Source organism: Panthera leo, chromosome E2 (genome assembly GCF_018350215.1).
Source record: "Panthera leo isolate Ple1 chromosome E2, P.leo_Ple1_pat1.1, whole genome shotgun sequence".
Classification (NCBI taxonomy): Eukaryota; Metazoa; Chordata; class Mammalia; order Carnivora; family Felidae; genus Panthera; species Panthera leo.
Window position 1 is genome coordinate 35,085,918 of NC_056693.1, and position 22,861 is coordinate 35,108,778.

Genomic DNA, 22,861 nt, shown 5'->3' on the forward strand with positions numbered 1-22,861 from the left:
CAGAATTCCTTAGTTTTAAGTTTAATGGAGAACAGAAATGATGGAAATTGAGAAAGAAATAGAAACATGGCAATTTTGAGTTAACAGTCCACAGCCAAGTAAAGTGGAAAAATTAACTAGGCAAACGAACCAACTTTTAGTAACCTACTAAGTCATAGTTAGACATTCTAACCAATTCATAATTCCCCCAAGTAAGAGATTAAATTATGTATATTTTACTTTTTCACAGAATTTAAGATAACTTCTCCCGAATGACTTAACCAGTAACAAAATTTTTAAACTCCAACTAGCTGTAACATGAAAAGTCAAGTAATAATTTGCACAATAAGTAGGTACCAAAGAAAATAGCCACAGATCATACCTGGCTACTTAAATGTAAATTGAGTTTATTTTGACGTAAATTAAGTTTAAAATAACACGGACAGAATGAATTTCTTCAAAACAAAGGATAAAGAACAAATTTTATGACATATGATTTGGAAGTGAAGCAGAGAAGTTATTTGGCTAGTACAAAAGAAGAAGGCAGTATAAGAGGTGTTAAGGGTGCAGAGGGAGAAGGAGGTCAGTGCTTAAAGAAACCAAGCCCAAAATGGAAACTTGACCGATATCTTGGAAACTTAAAAACAATTTCACTGTCCCTTGATAAGCAGTAAAATAACTGAATTGAAACTTATGTACCCTAGGCAAGACAGAAGGTCAGCAAAGGGACTTTTGTACATTGAAATCTGAGAAACTACCAGGGGGAGGTAACAAAGACAGACTGCTGTTATCAAGGAGGTCAAGGAAGAAAGAATTCTCAAAAGGATGCAAAAGAGAATAAAAAGTATAAATACAGTATCTTTTTCAAACAGAGAGAAGAAACAAGAGTAAATAAGCCAGCAGGAAGAGCTGAGACAAGCGCCACATCCATACCCATGAAATTTTGATGATCACAAAAAAACCCCAACTGATTCAAAGTTCTTCCATCCAAATCAGAAAATCAAACTGTAAATATTCAATAACAGCTTTGCAATAAGGTTTATTTTAGAATTCTTTTAAGGTAGAGACCTACTTAGTATGATTTATTTACCCAGTTAACATTCATCTTGAACAGTAAATCCAATTTTTAACAACTTTTAAAATTCTAATCCGCTCTTCCATAATCCACTGTCATTTATTTGATAATAGATCTAATTGCAATCTTTCTTTGGTTGCACGCCTATGCTTTGGTCTCAGTTTAAAAAATATAATGGTCAATCTGCAGAAATAAGCAGATAAGCTAGTATCTCTCCCTGAATAAACATTACAATAGTTCTACTAAAGGAATTCTAAGGCCAGTTCAGCAAAAGCACCACTCTGGCAATTAAGTAGTATGATCAGGACAAACTGGCTACTGAGTATGAATCCCTTACAGTGGTTGAAAACAGCCAGTAATAATAAAAAACAATGCTAAAATGGTACTATCGCTCTCTTCCTACATCGTTGTTTACTCATCCTGTTCAAATATTCTTTTCTAGGAAATGGTTTCCTAACACTTTAACTCAAAGTCCAATTTAGATAAAATCACATGAAAATAAATAGAAACTATTTCCCAAAAAACCATGTTAACCAATTATAGGCAGATAAACTACTTAGTTTAGAAAATATAATAAAAGGCTCTACCATTTAAATATTTAAGATTTTGTTGCATTTTCTTATTTTTAAAAACATGGGCTATTATGAGAATATTACTTATTAGCCCCAAATTCCCTCACTATTGATTATCAAGCTAGTAAAATTACTACATACATGTGGCAATTTCATTATTCATTATCTGATCCACTGTATTTTGTAGCTATGACTACTGAAGTGGGATAAATAGAACTAAAGGGGACGTGAAATGCTGAATTTACTGCTTAGTGTCCAAAGATAAGGAATGAAATAGGCTTTATCAATTTAACAGAGTAACGATGCTGACATTTTGGTTTACATGAGTATGGAGGTAACTGTCTGACCACAGGTACATAATACTGAGCTTAAATATTGGAGGCATCACACCCTACTTATGTTGAATAAAAAGCACCTTTCTTTCCAAAAGCTCTACCTGTCCAACAAACGCAGAGAAAGCTTTGGTACTGTCACGGCCAGCTGCTGCTGAATGGTAGAGATTCACCCATTCCCTCAGAAGATACTCTGCCTTCTCCCTCAGGCCTGGAGGATCATCATACTCTGAGGCTTGAGAGATCCCAGAATGCATCATAAAGTTAGGGCCTCCATGAGCACGATCAATCATTGCTTCATAGTTGGATCGCACTACTTCCATCAGCTGGGGCAATCTAGTACAATAAATCCAGAGCGAAAATCAGTCTACTCATGGTTGTGATTTCACAGACATACAGTTGGACAATCTGCTTATTTAATAGAAACCACAACAGTGATTTCCATATTTAAGCAAAGCTATCTTTGGTCTCTTCCTGTTTACTCATGACCACATAATATGCAAATGACTGACTGACCTCAGTTAAGCCACTTCTTGACCCCAAAAAAATGATGCCTGTTGAGATGGAGCTGATGTGCATAGTTAACAAACACTCTGTGCGCCTACCATGTGCCATGGTTTGTTATTTATCTTAATCTCAACAATTCTCTGAGATACTATTTCTATTTTATTCAAGAAAAGGCTTGAGGAGGGGGGGTAAGTCAACTTGCCTAAAATCAAAATTTAAAGTGCCAGGGCTTAAACACAGGACTCCTGACACCAAGTCTAGTACTGTATGTACTGCTTGCTCTACAGTAAGGTGGCTTGGCGGTTAGTTAAGCTCTCATACTTCAAGGGACAATATTAGGCCTCACTAAAGCTTCCCACATGTTGTACAGCAGTTCTAATAGGTAATGTTAGTAAATCTGCACATTCATTTCTAAAGCTCATTCTTAGACTCAACACACAAAGATCCCATCACCATCCTCACCCTTCTGGAGCATTGCCTCTGGAGTGAGCATTAATCCTCATGAGAGTTTCAATGGTGTGGAACAGATCTGCCTCAGTAACATGAGCAACACTCCTTTCATCCACCAGCAGGATTTTTACCAATTGCATAGCAAATGCCACGGCCATGTAGTTTAAACCATTCTCCATTGACTGGCAACACAGAAAGCACAACGTAAGATAGACAACACTTATGGCAAACACACTTCCCAGCTACCAGAGCCCTTTTTCTGTTTAAGAAAATTCCTTCCATACCTGTGCTAGGTGAAGATCATACTGCTGCATATTAACCAAATGATTGCGAATTAGCAACTCCACTGCTTCAACATTGTATTTATATTCATCCCGACATTCAATTAGGCACCTAGAAAAAGTGTTTCTTTACTCATATAGGCTTAACCATATTGTAACAGGTAAAATAAAGATCCTATTTTATTCAGTGGTAATTTGTTCCAAATTAAGGATGCTTTGAGAACCAAATGCAAATCAGTACCCAAAATTCAAAATAGCCAATAATGAAGCAGAACAGACAGCACAGTGTTAAAACTCAAGCTTTTCTTTCAAAGCCTAGAAAACAAAGCATTCCACTTAAGACACTGAAATATTTATATGTGAACACCACTGCCAAGAAATCATTGAAACCTTTTAAAACCAATGATCTGCAATTTATTCCCCAAAGCAAAGTACTGGTTTTGTATATTCGTCAAAGTCCCATTTGCCTTCTAGAAAAAAAGGAAACCTCTGGACATGAAAAGGGCCATGTATCTTAGAAAGCAGTCTAATAAACAGTACTTGTTTAAGATGGATACTGACCTTGTGATCTGTTTGTTACACCATGGAGACCCATATGCCCGGCCATCCTGAAGAGCTTTTAAGACCAAAAGATGACACTCCCTGTAGCGCAGCAATAGGTCAGCATCAGCACCACTTGTGGCATCTAGTAAACCCTCTACTGCCTACGGAAGAAAAACAGTATTCACAAACATGGAAAATATAGTATTCAGCCCAACTTTCAAAACCAAAAACCAAACCTTAACAGAAATTACAATATATCTTCTGGAGCCTCGAGTTAACAATGTCTCCACTCACCAAAACCCTTTTCACACACACACTTCACACACACACACACACACACTCTCTCTCTTTCTCTCTCTCTCTCAATTCTAATTTATATTCACATGTGTTCTTCATATAAAAAGTCCCACTGTCCCTACACAGTCAAAATCCAATGGTCCGTAACAACCCTCCCACGTAACCCACCTACGTGGATCAACCTTTCCCTCCAAATCTCAAGTGCTGTCTTTTAAAGTTTCTTAAATAACTGTGTTTTCAAAAAATTGTAATAAAAAAAGATTTTCCCACTTCGCCGTTGGTAAGTGCCATGACTACATTCTGTTCTGGGAAAAACTCACCCAGTTTTTACCAAACAAAATTTGTTTTATCTTAATTTTAAAATCTGAAGCTAACTTAAGTAGGCGATGGTGCAGGTCACTAGACTTACAAACAGTTTCTTCTTAAAAATAACATTTAATGGGGCACCTGGGTGGCTGAGTCAGTTAAGCATCTATCTGACTGTTGACTTCGGCTCAGGTCATGCTCTCACGGTTCATGGGATTGAGCCCCCATGTTGGCTCTGTGCTGATAGGGTGGAGCCTGGTTAGAATTCTCTCACTCCCTCTCTCTGCCCATCCCCTGCTCCCTAACAAAGTTAAAAAAGAACTAACCTTCTGGAGCAATCCAAGAGCAGCTATGGCATCCCGAGAGTTTCGAGATAATACTACAACCTCCAAAAGACTTCTAAGAGCCTGAGCTTGAGGATTCATGGCCAAAGTTGGTGGGATGGCATGTAGGTGCTGCTCCAGTTCTGTAATGCACTTATCATAAATCTGAGCTACATCATCTGTTGCCCAAGCTTGCTGTTTGAGAGAAGGAAAGAACCAAAAAAGAGATAAGCAAAAATTTTTCAGATTTTTCACTGGCACATGCAGCAATTAAAAAGTATTTTAGTATGTTTACTCCCTTGATTCCCACCACCCCCCCCCCCAAATTAAAACAGAGGGGCGGCTCTTCCATTGCCTTTCCTAAACTATTCAATCTTAATGACATGAGGTGGGGCAGTGCAAGGCAGGGATGCGGGAAGGGGTACTTCACTTGACTATGGAAGGCCTGACAGACATCAACATAATCAAGTAATCAAAGAAAACAAGACAGATAATGGGACAGGATATAGCCTAGGAAAGTAGGTAATCAAACCACAGAAAATATAGTACCCAGTCCAGCTGTCAAAGCCTAACAGAATAATAACACAGCATCATTTCTGTGATAAATATATCAAAGATGCACTATTTGAATCTATTCCTGAGAACATACTGAACAAATCCAAATCAGGACATTCTAGAAAATAACTAGCCTGTAGTCTGCAAAAGTGTCAAGGTCATGAAAGATGAGGAAAAGGTAAGGTGCTATACTAGACTGACCTGGAGGAAACTTTAAAAACATAACTAACTAAAAATGTGTGATTCTGAAATAGGTCCTTTTAACTATAAACAGATGATACTAGGACACTTCATAAAATCTGAATGATGTCTCAGGATTAGGTATTAATGTATCAGTATTAACGTCCTGATTTCAATAGCTGTACTATGGTCACACAGGAGAATGTCTTTGTAGATAACACAGACCAAAGTATTTGAAAGTGATTGGGACACCAGGGTCAGCATCTTATATTCAAATGGTTCAGGGGCAAAATGTTTCCCCCTACATCTCCCAACTTTTCTGTAAATAATTATATCAAAATTTTAGAAACTCTTTTTACAAAACATAGGCAAAGTGATGGGGTCACCATGTAAATTTCTTTAATTAGGCCAAAACATGAAAATCAACCTCATGGATTTAAAAAAAAATAAAAAAGTTCCTCTGTGTGCCATCCTGATCTAATACAAAGAATAACTATACTCATCAACCGTGGGGTAATTTTCCCCCCTTTAACTTAAACTCTCAGGAAGCAAGAGACAGATTTGATAAAAACATTCAAATTAAAATGTAAAACATTCAATTTAATCCAAGGAACAGTTTACCTTCATGGGTTGGGCTAAAAATCCTGTAGGCTGACTTAAATCATTTGTGGGCAAGAAGCCAGGCACATTGCGTGCAAACTCTTCATAAACAGCCAGCTGCTTTGGGTCCACACCACCAACCTGGAAAGAAGAAAACCTATTTTGACAGGATCCTCTTCACAGAATCGAAGCAAAGTTCTTTGAAAGTGGAAAGTTTGCATGGAAGTACACACAGGGATTCTGGAGAAGGCACACAGGAGTCACTACAACATATAATAGCGTAATTGCACATGTATGTGTGTGCACACAACTCACAGTGTTTCCCATTTCCCTGAATCCTGTCAAAAGTCCCCTTTGTTTAAAAATTCATTTGAGTTTTTCTAGGGAAAAATACCTCAAATAGGAACACACAAAGTGAAATTCTCTAATGGAGCTGGTAACAGTGATCAGATTTCTTGCATCTTCTCACTAATAAGTAGTTAATAATTAAAACAGAAGTACTAGAAGGCAAGACCAAGTTGTGAAACACAAAACCTAACAGGCACATGAACTCTTTACATAGGGATGCGACAACTGGCAAGTGCATGCATCTAAGGTAACTTTTCTTTTTTAAAATTGTTTAAGTAATCTCTACACCCCATGTGGGGCTTGAACTCATGACCCTTAGATCAAGAATTGTATTCTCTACCAACTGAACGAGCCCAGTGACCCCATCTAAGATATCTTTATGCCTTCTCCACAGGTAGCCTACAAGTGATACGCTACTAAGGGTGGGATATTGTCTCAGAAACAACATGTAACCCCACTGTCTAAGTCCTGGTGAGGAGTTTAAGCAACATAAACAGAAAGAAAACAAAGACGGGTAGGGAGAGACAATGCCCCCAATTCTTACTTTCAGCCTGATTTGCTCTGGCATCCGCTCAGCTTGATATGTTAACACAACAGGATCACAGTACCTGCGACCTTCTTGCCTAGCATGTTTTCTCAGTTCAAATTCCTGCAAATAAAAAAAGTCACTGAGGTTCTTGTTATGAGGCATTTTCTTAAACAGAAAAAAAAAATACTTAAATGGCAAAGGCTAAACACTTACAGTTGCTAATCTCTTGTCCATCTCAGGACCTGCTTTTTCTACTGCAGTCTTCTGAATAAAACAGCAAGCTAATTCACAATTGTCCTGAGCTAACTGAGCAGCTGCCTGATCCATCATTTCCCTCTGTTGTGGCGATGCAGTCTTTTGAAAGGGGAAGAGAAAGAAAGAAAACAATTTAAAGTTTTCTGTAGATAGATAGATAAGACAGATAATAGGAGATGCAATGCTTATACAAATTTTTAAAGTTCTGACTCTATTTATGACTTACTAGCTGTGACCACAAAATAGCCTAAAATCATCTTCATCTGTAAGATGAAAATACTACTCAACCAGAACACTTTGTTTTCAGGTTGTTATGAAGACAGTGAACAATATGGAAACAGTAAAGCAGTTAAAAAAAAAAAAAGGCGGTGGGGGAGGCATCATTAACCATGGCATGTAAGACCCAAAATTAGCAAATGAGTTAACCTGAGGAAAGAGTGTAATTGTGTGTGTACACAAAGTCACTTTACACAGTTTTCCACTGACCTACTGCAAGTGCTTTAATCTAAATTCTTAATTACCAGAAACAATATTGTTAACTTATGTATTTTTAAACCCTTCATGTCTTTAAACCAATAAATATTTGGATATCTACTATCTGCAAAACACTGTGTTGAGGATACAATAGTGAGCAAAAAAACATGAGGCTTCACCTCACAGCATTTACAATTCAACAGGAGGAAAGACATCAAATGTGATGACATGCAAAGAAAAAGAAACTCAGGCACGCATAAGAAATTATGTATTCCACCAAGAAAATAATCAACCTACACGAAGGGCTGAGGCAAAACTGTTTTTCAGGTTGGTAGATATGCTCATAAGCAAAGGTTCCCTGCAGGTAATCATAGCCATTCCAGCTGTTAAGTTCCGCATCATGTGATGAGCTGCTATTCGCATTCGAGATTCCTCAGAATCCAGGGCAAAATCCTTCCTGACTATTTGCTCACAAGTAGTCATAGCAATCTTAATTGATCGATCCACTACAGGATGGACCAGCTCCTGGACAGCCCGTTCAATTGCCTGGCGCACACACTGCTTCAACTGTGGATGAGCCTGAAACAAGGGAATCTAGGTGGGGGAAACAAGTTAAGTCAACAGCTTGTTTAAGTAAGACAACCCAAATTACATCAGTCATCACACCTGTGATTTTGGAAATGACTTCAAAGTTAACCATTAACTACCAATTTCTACTTTAAATTAACCAATGAAAAGCTCAGGAAATAGAAGCTAGTCTACAGAGAGAGTACTATTCGTTATACCTTATGATATGTGATAATAGGTCTTTGCGTTTTTAAAAATTCTAAAAGTTTGATGTGCAAATTTTTTATTGCAGGATCCATTATGTGCTTAGTTAAAATCTGTAGCTTAAGTACTCTCAAAGAAAGTAGCTTCGGGGCTCCTGGGTCGCTCAGTCGGTTGAGCGGTTGAGCGTCTGACTTCAGCTCAGTCAGGATCTCACAGTCTGTGGATTCAAGCCCCATGTTGGGCTCTGTGCTGACAGCTCAGGGCCTGGAGCCTGCTTCAGATTCTGTGTCTCCCTCTCTCTCTGCCCCTCCCCTGCTCATGCTCTATGTCTCAAAAAGAAATAAAAACATTTAAAAAACTTTTTTTAAATAAAAAAAAAATGTAGCTTCTATAGTTGCGTGGAGAAATAAATGCAAAAAGAATCAGGTTAACAGAGAAAAGGATTTCTACAGAAACATTACTACAAATAATTCTCCAGAATAGCAAACATTTACATTACCATACATTGAAGCCACTTTGCTTCACTTGAATGACTGTTTCTAATCTTTTATCTCTGGTATGCCCTAATACTCACTTGATCTCTTTAACTCAATGAATTTGTGAGAAACTTCTAAAATACTCATGATGGATACATAAAAATATTCAGATTACTGACAGTGTTATAAAGGGGAATCACAATTTCTAAATCTAAGGGCTCCCCCCCACCCCACAAAAAATTACATGCCATGGGGGTACAGGAGGGAGACCTAGGTTAAGATTTTTTAATTTTTGGGGCGCCTGGGTGGCGCAGTCGGTTAAGCGTCCGATTTCAGCCAGGTCACTATCTCGCGGTCCGTGAGTTCGAGCCCCGCGTCAGGCTCTGGGCTGATGGCTCAGAGCCTGGAGCCTGTTTCCGATTCTGTGTCTCCCTCTCTCTCTGCCCCTCCCCCGTTCATGCTCTGTCTCTCTCTGTCCCAAAAATAAATAAACGGTGGGAAAAAAAAAAAGTTTAAATTTTTTAATGTTTACTTATTTTTGAGAGATAGACACAGCGTAAGCAGGGGAGAGGAGAGAGAGGGAGAGACAGAATCCGAAGCAGGACCCAGGCTCTGAGCAGTCAGCACAGAGCCCAATGAGGGGAGTGAAATCACAAACCATGAGATCATGACCTGAGCCGAAGTCAGATGCTTAACCAACTGAGCCACCCAGGCGTCCCTAAAATGATCTTTTTAAAATCCCTTTGTGTCCTTTAAATAAAAAAGCTCAATGTATTAATGTTATTCCTGTATTTGTGAACATGGGCAGTTTCTAAAAATCAAACACCATGAATATTCCAGTATCTGATTCTGAACAAGTGTTAAGTAGACTAAAAGAAGATAATCATCACTCTCAATACACAGAGTAAAATACCTGTAACTATTGGCATTTTATAGGACTTCAGACCAAACTTCCTTCTGGAATATAGAAATGTAACTGAAAGTATTAAGTCCCACTTTTAGATCCTGGCTTGGAGACTTTACACATACACACAGGAATCAGCTCAGTTCTAGCTATCTACCAAAAGAAACGGCTTAATGCAAGGGCTAAGGGTCGCATGATAATGAAAATAAACAGCAAAAAACTATGGAATACTAAGGATCTTTTGGCCTGTGTAAGGTAATCTTGGCCATTGTGATTATATCGCCAGCTGATTAATACCACAGGGTTTAGATATGAGTAACCAACATAGGTGATTTCCAGTCACAATGACTATATTTTTAGAGTAGGAAAAAATCCCAGCTGTACTATACAGCAAGCAGTTGCCAATCCCTCCTTTCTGTACAAAATCCTCTAAGATCTAGGAACCCAGAAGGAAGGAGAAAAAGAAAAGGAAGGTGACCCATTTACCTTGTCATAAAGTAGGAACTGGGGGATGGAGCAGTTGTTACTTACTGTTGGATTTAAGGTAATGTGTGGTGCCAGGCCTGCAAGGGAATAGACATTGATGTCGTGGTAGCTGTACTGTGGCTGTGGTGGAACTGTGGCTGTACAAGTGGTACTGGTAGCTGGTGTTGTAGAAGTTGCTGAATGTTAAAGAGATAAAATAAGAGCTAATAAAAAGCACATTTCTTGACTTTGCTACAAAATCAAGGCATTAGGCAGTCTTTAACTGGATTAGTCTCTTGGGGGTGGGAGTGGGGGGTGAGAATGGCATAGGTCTCATTTTTCCACCCTAAATTATAACAAAAAAATTTCTATTGTTTTAATACAGAGATTTGAACAAAGTATGTAAAGCTATGTCAGTGACAATACCCCTGCAAAATACCCTTTGCAGTTGCAAAGAAATCAACTGTGAGGACATGCTACAAGCCCAAGACTTGTTATCAGCAAGCCCAAGACTTGTTGATAACTCTTCATTATAGACGTCTCTTTCCCATCTAGGCTGTTCTCTGGTTACAGTTGGGGATTCTTAGCTACTGACGAATGAGACAGAATGACAAGCTGGTTTATTCTTACACACCTCCTAATCTTTCATTCAATACTTCTATAGCCCCCACATTTCCAATCTATGATCCACGTATAATAATCCGCCCCCTGGGCAGGTCTAGCTGGTAGTCTGGCTACCATGTGAGGAGTAACACAGGCCCGCCGTGCCATGCAGTTATTTCTGATCTCAAACACTCTAAAGAATCAGCCGGCTTAGTTGGGATAGGATTAATGATACTTAGTTAAGAATACCATTAAGAATTACTCAGATGAATTCTGGAACTGAAGACAATACCTAGACATTATTAACTTTTCCTTAATAATTCAGATGGCTCACCAAAAAGTATACAAAATTTCAACACATTACGTGGAAAATTAGAACTTGCTACATGCATAAAGATGTACCATTTAAGAAAATTCTGGTAAAGCAGAAGGCTAATTATCACACTTACTTGTGGTTGTGATGGGAGGGAGCTCTTCTGGCTGCTTGACATCTTTCTTTGGAGCAGAGAGTTGCTCATCTAAGTTCTTTAGGCGATCTTTATCCTTTAGGAGGTTTCCAGGTTTTAGCTCATTGATGTCTAATGCAAGGTTCTTGCAGAGGACCTCAATCTCAAACTTCAAGTTTAACTGCATAATTCAAATTATTGGAATTTTGAAAACAAAAATGTAGTTTTATTCATGATATATACTATTCTCATCCAATTGTTACAGTGCTTCTTCCCCCCCCCCCCGCAATTCTCCGCCTTTCCTGTAAATTTTAATAATGTGAAGGATTAAGGAAGTTTCAAAGGATAAAGCAGCAACAAATGTACCTTTAAGTCATGTTCCTGATGTAGCTCTGCCAATACATTCATAATTGCCATCGTCCAGGGGTTGGGTGGCCTAAAAACCTAAAGAAAAGCTATTATGTTAAGTTGGTCCCCAAATCATTCTTTAATTCGCATTATTTAAAATACTTAGGCACTTATACCTGTGTGCCCATAATAATCTATATCATAATTTAGAAAACCATCAAAACCCAAAAACATCCATTAAAATTAGAGTTATTAAATGATGCTACCTTAATCTCTCACATTGGAAATCCGAGTTTCCCTGAGAAAGACTGAACTAGCTCTATATTCAGAACTAAGGATATAATCTCGTACCCTTTTGCTGAAACAGACTAACTCTTACAGATTAACCATCAATAAAATATTAAAATCTACTCACCACACTGCGAATGCTAGATTCTAAGACTTTGGCAACAAAGGGCACTACATAGAGCAACTCTTGTTGTCCTTTAACATAAGCCTCTAGCAGCAAAGATTTTACATCCAAGTCCTAGAATAAGAAAAATATTTTTAAAAGCTGGGAATATACTTCAAAACCCCTCACAAAGCACCAAAGAAAGGTATTTTGCAAACTCATTCCCAAATCAGGAATCAATATAATATGACCCTTGCCTTACAAAAAAAGGGTGACAACCAGACCTTACTGGCTTTTATTGTGCTCAACAATACAGAATCATGAGCATGCAATTACAGATTCAAAACATGGGCTAAACTCTTACAAACACCCAAAATCATTAAAACAGTCCCAAATACAGTCAAGACTTTTAGACATAATATGCTATATGAACATTCTCAATTTTTACATGAACCTCTGGCTGGAACTCACAGTGTGTAAGATGGGTTTATTTTTAGCTAACGTGATCATTCCTAGCCAATGTCCCAAATTCTTCAGCAAAGAACGATCTGAAAAATTGGCTGCAGCTTTATCAGAGGTCAGGAGCACCTGGTATAGGATTAAGAAATATAGAAAATAAGTTTAAGAAAAAATTCTCAACTGAATGTTTGAGAATTCCCTTTCATCCAACATTAAAAACAAGACGTCAATTCTGAGAACATACCCCAAAGTAGATCTACTCCATATTATTAGAGTGTAACTATACAAGGTTAAGGGGTCATGTATAGTCCTACAGAAAAGTATTTTAAAACTGAAATTTTTAGCTAGGTTTGAAGCAGGCACCCAAATGCAAATCTGTTTTGAAGAGCAAAATTCAATTCAAATGATGATTAAAGCTACGGTTCTAAGGCCTTCAAGACAACAAGCATATGAAGAAATGTAACCAAGATCGCAGTATCTACTACAACCTTTTAGTATTATCCAGGTCACTATGTATCTCTAGAGAGAACTAAAATAACTTTCTGAAATACATTATAATAATGCTAAAGTGCTTCCTTTAAAATTTCTGGATTTAAATCTAGATTTAATTACCTATCTATTTCATTAATTCTGTAGTTCTTACTTTCCTAAGGGGGACAGAAACATCACATGAGTGTGTTTTGAGGCAAGCATATACATCCATCTACTACATATTACTTCTTAATTTATGGCTATAAATTTAAAGTTGTAATTTAAATTTGTTTAAAAGAATCTTGAAATTTTGCTCCAGAATATGTAGAAACTTTTATATCCCAATCATCATTGCCATCAGATTAAAAAAAAACAAAAAACAAAAAACAAAAAGTGAGTATAGTTATGTTCCTTAACTCTACAGATCAACAGCAGAATGGCACAAAGTCAGCTGTGCAACACAAAGAGCCAGGAATTATTTTGCACTACAGCATAACCAGGAATGGGAAAAATTTCCATCCACAGGTTTAAATATAGTGCTGGTTCCTAAGCCAATGCCCAAATCATTCATCAAAGAATGATTACAGCTATATGATAGGTTTTCTTGAAATGTTATTCCTCCTGAGAAATAAAATACCTAATTTCATGAAACAAGCGTTAGCACATTAGGAAAACTTTGACTCTAAACTGCTGAAAATCCTTAAAACAGCTATCCTACAAATAAGTCGAGAGTCTAAAGATATGTGGCACTTAAGAAGACATAAAAGACTTACTGGAGCATTGTCTTTGTAACAGTTAAAGTTATTAACAACCTAAATATCCATTAGCAATAAACATCCATACAATAGATTTCTAGAAGACTATTTAAAAAAAAAAACAAAAGTGAGGGACTAGAGCTAAGAGCATATTACAAATTAAAAGCAAGTTGAAAACATAAACAGAGGACCAAGAATTAAAACCATGCATGAAATGATGAAAACAAATTTAGAATAGTATAGCTACTTTCAAAGTAAACAGTATAGAGTAGATCTTCATGAAATTCTTCGTGAAATTTAGTTCCGTATCTGAAACAAACCCTAGATAACTTAGAGAAAAAACAGCCAATAAATACCTCCCCCCAAAATTTTGCTTGTACAATCAAGTATTTCCAAATTCAAAACAGTAATGAAAAGGAATAGAAGAACTAAATTTTACTTTGATGTTTCTGTAGGTCTCATTCAGAACCATCTTATTAAATTCAGGGTTCTTCAGCGTGTCAAGGAAGTTTGAATAGAGGCTGTGAAAGTTTGGCTCAATACTGACTCTCTTCATAACCAGGTATTGTGAAACCCAAGGCATAAATTCTTCCTTCACAGTTTCCTTTAGTTCTTCAACCTAGCCAATCAATATGACACAGGAAGTACAAGGTTAAAAGATGATAAAACACAGCTTTGTGTTTCTTCTATGTAAACAATCCTACACCATGTGGCTCCTTGCAAAATTAGATGCTAAAGCCCCATGTTTCATCTCCCCCCACATGAGACATATGCTATGAAGTATAATATATTAAATTCTTGTTAGTACAAAGTCAATCATCTCTCAAACTGTGGGTGACTACGACTAAAACATCTATGGTTCCTTTCAACTTTAAGTCCCTCACCCTCACCTTACCCAACTCTCAATTTGATCAAACTTGCATATATTGCTAACAGACTTAACACCAGAACCATATTTTCCTAAATTTCTATCTCCAGGAATCATCTCTAAAGTTTGAAATTTCTCTTCCAAAAGGACACTAAAGACTTATTTTACTCATAATCAATTCTGGTGGGATTTTGAAAGATGGTACATACATAATATCTCAAAACCTACTTGTTTAGGCTAATCTTACAGGCTAAAACAGGCATTTCCAATGCGTTATTATATAATCTTGAAAGAGAAGAATCTCTTCTTATGCTCTGCACAAGGTCTACCTCAGTTACTAAGCACCTAATAATAGCTCTGAATGGTCTCTGGGAGGACATGAGTTGTGATGAGGTACAAATGACATGTTCCATCATGATGAGATCGTGTAGTTTACTTCAAAAGCCTGTAAAACTCACCACAAAACTAGTACTATTTAATGGCTACAAAAACCACAGCCACTAATTGTATATCTGTATTCCCTTTGCTTTGATTCTATTACTTCAATCTTTAAATCTTTAAAGTAAACTGAGTATTTAAAAAGGTGCAGAAATCCCCCAACCCACTAGGGATAAAATAGATAGCATTCGCAATGATATATAAACTATTATATCATGCTCACCTTTTGTGTCATATTCGACTGTGAGAGATTATTGAAGATAAAAGCAATTTTCTCTTGGATATTTTCTGGGGGCTCTACAATTCTCTCAGTTTGATCTGTGGCCACAAGCAACGTATCTATATTTGTAGTATTAATAGAAGGCTAAAAACACAAAGTACATAAAATAAATGAACTGAAATACCTGTTTGACAAATCCCAGGGGAAAATGTATACATATTTAATATAAAACATATACATGGTATATATGGCTGTGCATTGGAACTGTTGGCAAGAATACATGTTGAACTGTTAATAGTGCCTGCCTCTGGGAAATCTGGGGGAGATACAAAGGGAGAAATGTTCATCTTTATACTTCACTAGGCATGTGCTGTTTATAATAAAATTAAAACACATGCTCACTCCTAGATACATTTACAACATAACAAATCCGAGAAAAGAAAAAAGATCTACTTACTGGCACATCTTTCTTAAAGCTGACTCCGGTTGGCCTGGTGACTGTAACCGTTTTAGCAACAGTGGTGGTTGTTGAGGTGGTTACCATCGTGCTAACCTGACCAGCAAGGGGAGCTTTTGCTGGAACCTGGGCCTGAGCCTGGGCCTGAGCCAGTGCAATACTTCCAGGGGTTGTGATAGAGCCCTGCATTTTCACAGGAGGATCTCTAGACTGCTGTCCATACTCAATATACTACAGGGGTAGGGAGATGGAAACACATTAAAAGAGTTCTTAACAAAAACTGAAAATTCTGAATTATACTCCCCTGACTTCTAGCAAGGGAAAAATCATTTCAGAAGACTCTTCTGGCTCATCTATAACCCTTACTCCTTGCCCCATTTTGGTCCATATTTCTATACGTAATATATGTAAGTGGATACCAGGGGCTCTTTAGGAAGTAAAATATTAATGTGTCTTAAAAAATTTATGAGAACTAGTCTAGCAAAACAACGTTCAAAACACCCACCAATGCTTGCATATATACCTCCGTAAATCCCTTAATATATATAAACCTTAACATTTTTAAATTTGTACAATAAACTGATCTCTTTTAATGAACACTGATGAGAAATCTAAGGCCTAAAAAATACATGGTAATGTGAATTATCTCTCAGCAAAGCTATCACTACAAAACAAACACACTGTAGAAAGGCAAGTCAGTTCTAGAAGGTAATAAGCAAGACAGCAAACTTTTTTTTCCATTTCAGACCATTTGACCTTTCTCCATACAAATTAGCAAACTGACATAGGGATCCTGATCCTATTTCCAGCGGTCCATGCCTGAACAAAACAAAAACTACTATCTAGGTATATGATAACTTTATTCAAAAAAGGAGATTTTCAAGTAAGACAGTCTCTGAATAAAGTATAGCATCTTAAAGTATACAAATGAAAACAATTACCTCTCTCTCTCTCTCGCTGTCTTGTTACAAGGGGTGGTGGGGACCACTGTTTTCTGTGATCATGCCCATGCCCCTCTCCTGGTCTCCACTTACCTAAGGTCTATATTCCCACCTCTGAATTCCAAATACATTTTACTGTGGTAAGCCTCTGACTTCTCATCTTAGCTTTACAAAACTCTGCTTTCCTGTATAGTTTTCAGTATTACAATACTGGCATATTCTCCCATCCCCCTCAGATGAATAAGTAACACTCACACCTGTCACTCCATAGGTCTCCTAGGTTAAGCCAACACAAAAACCCTGGCCTCCTACAAACAAACCCAGCAGCACGAGGTAGAAAACAATGGACTAAATTCTAACAAAAATTAAAAGTAGGTTCAAATTCTGATCTGATTCCTTAAAATATGATGTTATAAAGCCATTTTTCAGCTTCATGTAAAATAACAATAAAAATTAATCAATTTTCTTGTTCTCTGGGAGTAGACTTTGACTAAAGCCAAGACAAAGGTATGAATAGTATTAGCCAATTAACCTAAAATCACTTACTAAAACAATAGTTGACAAATCATGTAAAATGGCTTAAAACTATAATCTCTAGGTCCATTTCCTCAAGGACTACCTCTCTCCTTTTAAACAAGTATATGAAAGGACTCTAAGCAGGTAGTTAAGAAGGCTGTATTTTTTTTTTTTTTTTTAAAGTAATCTCTACACCTAACATGGAGCTTGAACTCACAATCCAGAGAGCAAGAGTCACATGCTCTACTGACTGAAGCAGCCAGGTGCCACAAGCAGGCTGTAGTTTCAAGAAACACTTGTCTTAGTCTTATATGAAACAGCTCTGGCTCATATTAACATTTAGATCAAAGGAACATCTTTATTTATTTTTATCCAAGATTCCCACTCCAAATACTTTATAGAATCAGGCAGGAATTCTTAATAATAGTAAAAGATGTCTATACTTCAACAGCATTATCAGGCTTAAGTACCTGATAAAAGCCTTTCATTAAATGAAGCAAAACCACTGCTTAGAAAAGATAATCCAAGAATGACATTTTTTTTCATGACCTATCATTAAGCTGCCTAATGAGCACCAAAAATATGTATGCTTATAACATGCCAATCATTAAGAAATCTCAATGCCAGTCCCAGCAAACCCAAAATCAAATTAAAATAAACTCTCCAACTATTAGACAGATTTGAGGTATCAGACACACTTACCTCCTGTAAATGATGTGGAAATTGCATAAAGTGACTGATAGAAGCCAAGTGCTGACAATACTGGGGATAGTCCTTCAATCTGCCAATAAAATATTCATTCATTCATTCATTCTTTTCATGTAAGAACAGAAGCAGCACAATTAACAAATTTTTTTCCAAATGCTAGTCTAAGCCACTGTCCTCATTCTACCTTGGAAACACCTTATTTGAAGAGAATGCCAAAGAACACAGAAGTAGAGAGAAATATTGATGAATTTCACTCTTTTTACATCAGAAAACAGTATCTATGGGGCACCTGTGTAGCTCAGTCAATTAAGCATCTGACTTTGGTTCAGGTCATGATCTCAGGGTTCGGGAGTTCAAGCCCCACTTTGGATTCACTGTGGTCAGTGCAGAGCCCACTTCAGATCCTCTCTCTCTCTCTCTCTCTCTCTCAAAATAAACAAATAAACTTAAAAAAAAAAAAAAGAAAAAGGAAACAGTATCTTTTTTAAAGGTCCTATTTTCAGTTACAATTACAATGAGCCACTAAAACTGCTACCCAGAACAACTCCAAATGTTAACCAAAAAATGGAGAAACAATTCAGAGTTAATCCATACAATGGAATAGTATCCAGCTATGACAAGGAACAAGTACTGAAACATGCAGTAATACAGATTAATTTCAAAAGATGGGTAGTAATTGTAACAAGTTAGACTCACACACACCATGTACCGGAAAAACTAGAGAGAAAGCAGATTAGTGACTGCCAGGGGTCAAAGATGGGGGAAGGTGAACTTGTACAAAGGCAAAACAAGAGAATTGCTTGGGAGTGATACAAATATTCAGTATCTTGATTGTGACAGTAGTTACATAACTGTATAAATTTTGTCAAATTCAAAGAACTGTAATATAAAACAATGACTTAGCCCTCAATAATCAACAAAAAAGTATTTCAGTTTATACTTTTCCTACCATTTATTTCATAACAGTAATGAATTGTTTTCACTTCTTCCTCTTCAACTTTATACTGTTAAGATATATATAATGATGGGGCATGGCAAGAACTAGGTTGTATATGATAGTTATTATTTCTTACACTAAAAAAGAGATGCTTCATAGGAAACCTATTCACTCACCTATTTTTAAATCTATCTAGTGCAGCAATCCCAAAATAATACATTTTGGATCCAAAAGGCTTGCGTAAGGCTTCAAGAACATATCGCAGGGCCAGACCTAGTGCCATGTAAGTGACCAGTCCTTTTTCGATTATCCCACCAAACAAGCAGGCAGTTATATGTAACTCTTTATCAGGGTATTGGGGGAAAAACCGATATTCTTCAAATAAGTTCCTCAACATACAGTTAAATACTTCTCGTTCCCTCTTTATGGTAGAGTCTTTAAACCTCTGTAACATTTCTAATACCTAGGAAAAACAAGACAAAAACATTCATAAAGGAAACTATTATGAAAAGCATTCTTCAAAGAGTTCTCAAAGAATTGTTAAAAAGAATAATATAATTTAAAAATAAAATCTTTTTTTTAAAGCAGGGGAGGAGGGCGCCTGTCTGCCTCAGTTGGAAGAGCATGCGACTCTTGATTTGGGGGTCATGACCTCCCCCACATGGGGTTATAGCCCTGTGTCAGGTGTAGAAAAAATAAATATACTTAAAATATTTTCAAAAAGAACCGTCAGGCAAAGCATTTAACAAAACACTTGAGCTTGAGATGAATGTTAAGATCTGAAATGGTACACAGACATATCATAACACGATCAGCTGAATTTCCAAACTCTTTGAAAAGGGCATTTATTTAAGATTTACATAAACCATAACGTATAGGAACATCCTAGACACTCACCTCATCAACAGACATAGTTGGATGTGGTGGATGATTATATATTCTCTGAAAATAGCTGTTTGCTTCATCATCTATCTCTTTACTAAAGTGCTGATTTGCCTCTGGCCACACCTGAGACAAGTCCGCTGTAACAAACAGAAAGGCAACCCACTGGGCATTTAAGCTCTTTCCCCACTTCCCCATGAGACACACAGAAAGCCAAAGAGAATAATATAGTTTTCATTTTAAGGGAGAAAATGAAGAAATTATTAAGTGGCCAAGGTTCAGTATTCAAGTATTTTAACTACATAAAAAAGATTTTAACAAAATTGCCTTACAACTATAGTTCTACCTTAGTATTTTCTTCATCAGGCTTTATCAACCTGTGAAAGTCCACTACATTCAAATTCACAATGCACTTACCCTTAATACCACCTCACTTGACGTTAACAAGTCTTTTACTACTTTTTAATAAAAGTGACATCTGGGGCACCTTGGTGGCTCAATCGGTTAAGCATTCGACTTCTTGGTTTTAGCTCAGGTCACTATATCACAAGTTCATGTGATCGAGCCCCATGTGGGGCTGTGCGCTTACAACACAAAGCCTCCTCGGGATTCTTCCTCTCCCCCCCTCTCTCTCCCCCTCCCCCATTTGCATTCGCTCTCTCCCAACTCTCTCAAAAAAATAAACATTTTTAAAATGTTTTATTTTTTAAAAAATGACATCTAGGAATTATCAATGCATGTGCATGACACACTGATATAAACACAAAGCATGCTACAAAACATTAACATTCAGACAAGCCTTTCACACTAACATTTTCAAGTCAACTGGTATAATTTCAAATCCTGTACAATGCCTATTTAGTCCCAACGAGATGGGTATTTATAAGTAAATGATACTTATGTATTTACAAAGAAGACTTCTGACTTTGAAAATTACCTTACTAAGGAGGTAAAACTTTAAAAGCTGTTTTCCAAGTTACATCATATATATGGTGATATTTATTATATATAATGCTATATAGATCATAAAGCTTTAATCTTAAAATAAACTGCTTTATAAACTACCAACCTGAAAGAAGAATCTGAAATTCTCATGGCTGCTCTTGATTTGTTTAAAAAAACAAAACCAAAAACGAAGACCACCACACCACCAACACATATTTATAATAAATATAATATTTATATACATATATTTAAACTGCTAAGTCTTCTTTTTACTGTATTTCTTACTTGTAGACTAATGATCCTAAAGGATGCTACTTCTTATTAACCATCATACTGTTCTAGCAATCCGATCAAAGGTGGAGTGATACCTCAGTTTCTTATTTTAATAAATCAAGTTCATAAATTAATTCCCACTGATATAGAAGGCACATCAACATATGGCCCTACTAACAATATATTAAAAGAAGTCAACGTTTTTGTCCACATAACTCTGGGCCGTCCATAAATCTAGAAGAACAAATTGGAAATCTAAAAAGCTTTATGTGCATCAGTCATACTTCACAATCACAGACAACACTACCACTTACAAGGTTTCATCTTACTCTGCTGGAATGTAGGCTGGTTCAGTCCAGAGGTGCCCAGTTTCCTCTGTACAAAAGGGTCGTTATTCACTGCAGGGAGTCCAAGAGCCCCAGTTCCTATACCAGTCAGGCTGCCTGTGCCAAGACCACCTACTAGAAAGAAGGAAGGCAGCCAGAAGTCTTATCATTATTCATATTCTTGAATTTACATCAGAGATACAGGTTCTTATTTTAGAAGTCCGGGTCTTTCTTAATTCCCTCACAATGTCTATTTAATTTTACAGAGAAACTGAACGAATAAAGAGATGAAAATGGACAATGCCAGAATTTCTTCAGCTTTTAGAATTATTCATGTATTTATATTCTTAATAAGATATTAATACACAAATCCTTAACTGTACATTCTCATATGTGGTATGATACATAAGGTAGTAAAAGTAAAGGGGAACTGGCTTGCTTCTCCCGATGACTGAAAATCAATTTCTTGCTACTATATTCCAATTAACATGAGCCAGGAGGCCTTCCCTATTCCTCAACTCTAGCAAACAGAACTTAAGTTAGGACTTTGCTAAGAAGCTTTTACCGAAGTAACTCTGACTTAAATCAACAATCAGGGCTAGAACCACATAACAGCAGTGTTAATTAGGTTACAGAGTCAAAATGCAGATACCTTAAGACAAACAAATTACAGAGGTGGGGGTGAGGGGTGGGGGTGGGATGTGACCGTTACTTCAACAGAAAAGTTCAAAGCTAAAATAATCTGGAAAAAACTGAAAAGGGATTTACCATCACTGTCAAGGTAGGTGAGGTAGAATGAAGCAGAACATATACCTGAATCTCATACATAAAAGATTTTTTTTATTACACTAACTGTAATTTATAAAGCTTGCAGAATATGTGATTAGCACACTTGTTACTGTTTATACTATCATTTGGTAATACAGGATCCTTACAATGTGAATGAATTAATATTGTAATAGTATAGTTTTCTCTTCCCAGCTGTGAAGGTTGAAGTAACCTTCACAATTTAAACAGCTTTCATTTTATCACAATGACTCCAAACACCTTACTACACACTAAAGCACAATGAAACTTACAAATGATCTGCACTTCCATCCGCCACCCCACTTACCTGGAAGCTGTGATGAAAGTCCTCCAATACCACTGAATGCAGTTGTCTGGTTTGGGGTTGAAAGGGGTGGAAATGCTTTTGCTGGTGACTGAGGGGTACTGAATGCAGAACCCAAATTTGGAGGAAAACCCTGCATACTCTGGGTGTGAGGGGCAGCTGAACCACCTATACTAAGAGATGCCATTCCACCAAGAGGGTCAATCTAAAGAAAAACATTATAAAAATGTATTAAACATACTTCAAGCACATGCAGATTTATGACACAAGAAATCTTTAGCTCTTCATATGCTTAATAAATTACAAAACCCCAAGCAATCATAACTAAATCCCGACATCAAGTCAAGTGTGCCAGACATTGTTCTTACTATATCATAGAGAAGGTTTAAAGAGTTATTAGCCTCCGCCAAAGTACCAGAGCCATAATGTGAGGGATAAGGAACTTCAAGAGTTAATGTTTAAGACGAACTGCCCTGCAGCCATAGCACTAAACACACAGGACAACTGTTACATTAGGTCTTTAAAATTTCCAACAAGCCCCTTT

At 36.9% G+C, this 22,861-nt stretch overlaps 1 protein-coding gene and 1 non-coding gene across 9 annotated transcripts in view; both read right to left on the reverse strand.

Annotated features, from left to right (window-relative positions):
• CNOT1 (CCR4-NOT transcription complex subunit 1) overlaps positions 1-22,861 on the reverse strand; it is a 101,663-nt gene that overhangs the window by 10,942 nt on the left and 67,860 nt on the right. For 3 of the 8 annotated variants that reach the window (XM_042919770.1, XM_042919769.1, XM_042919776.1), the window contains exons 18-39: positions 22,321-22,522; positions 21,195-21,341; positions 19,678-19,802; positions 18,957-19,243; positions 17,838-17,916; positions 15,679-15,909; positions 15,225-15,365; positions 14,135-14,314; positions 12,482-12,598; positions 12,035-12,145; positions 11,638-11,715; positions 11,275-11,452; positions 10,289-10,419; positions 7,904-8,200; positions 7,091-7,231; positions 6,893-6,997; positions 6,022-6,141; positions 4,669-4,860; positions 3,758-3,900; positions 3,200-3,308; positions 2,928-3,097; positions 2,042-2,294 (exon numbers count right to left, since the gene is read on the reverse strand). In XM_042919770.1, the coding sequence (XP_042775704.1) occupies positions 2,042-2,294; positions 2,928-3,097; positions 3,200-3,308; positions 3,758-3,900; positions 4,669-4,860; positions 6,022-6,141; positions 6,893-6,997; positions 7,091-7,231; positions 7,904-8,200; positions 10,289-10,419; positions 11,275-11,452; positions 11,638-11,715; positions 12,035-12,145; positions 12,482-12,598; positions 14,135-14,314; positions 15,225-15,365; positions 15,679-15,909; positions 17,838-17,916; positions 18,957-19,243; positions 19,678-19,802; positions 21,195-21,341; positions 22,321-22,522 (3,537 nt within the window). The remainder of the gene's footprint in view (positions 1-2,041; positions 2,295-2,927; positions 3,098-3,199; positions 3,309-3,757; positions 3,901-4,668; positions 4,861-6,021; positions 6,142-6,892; positions 6,998-7,090; positions 7,232-7,903; positions 8,201-10,288; positions 10,420-11,274; positions 11,453-11,637; positions 11,716-12,034; positions 12,146-12,481; positions 12,599-14,134; positions 14,315-15,224; positions 15,366-15,678; positions 15,910-17,837; positions 17,917-18,956; positions 19,244-19,677; positions 19,803-21,194; positions 21,342-22,320; positions 22,523-22,861) is intronic. The other 5 variants (XM_042919774.1, XM_042919771.1, XM_042919772.1 and 2 more) reach the window with 5 other exon arrangements.
• Positions 13,344-13,481, reverse strand: LOC122209228. The gene has a single exon (XR_006197508.1). It is a non-coding gene; the product is annotated as a small nucleolar RNA SNORA46 (small nucleolar RNA).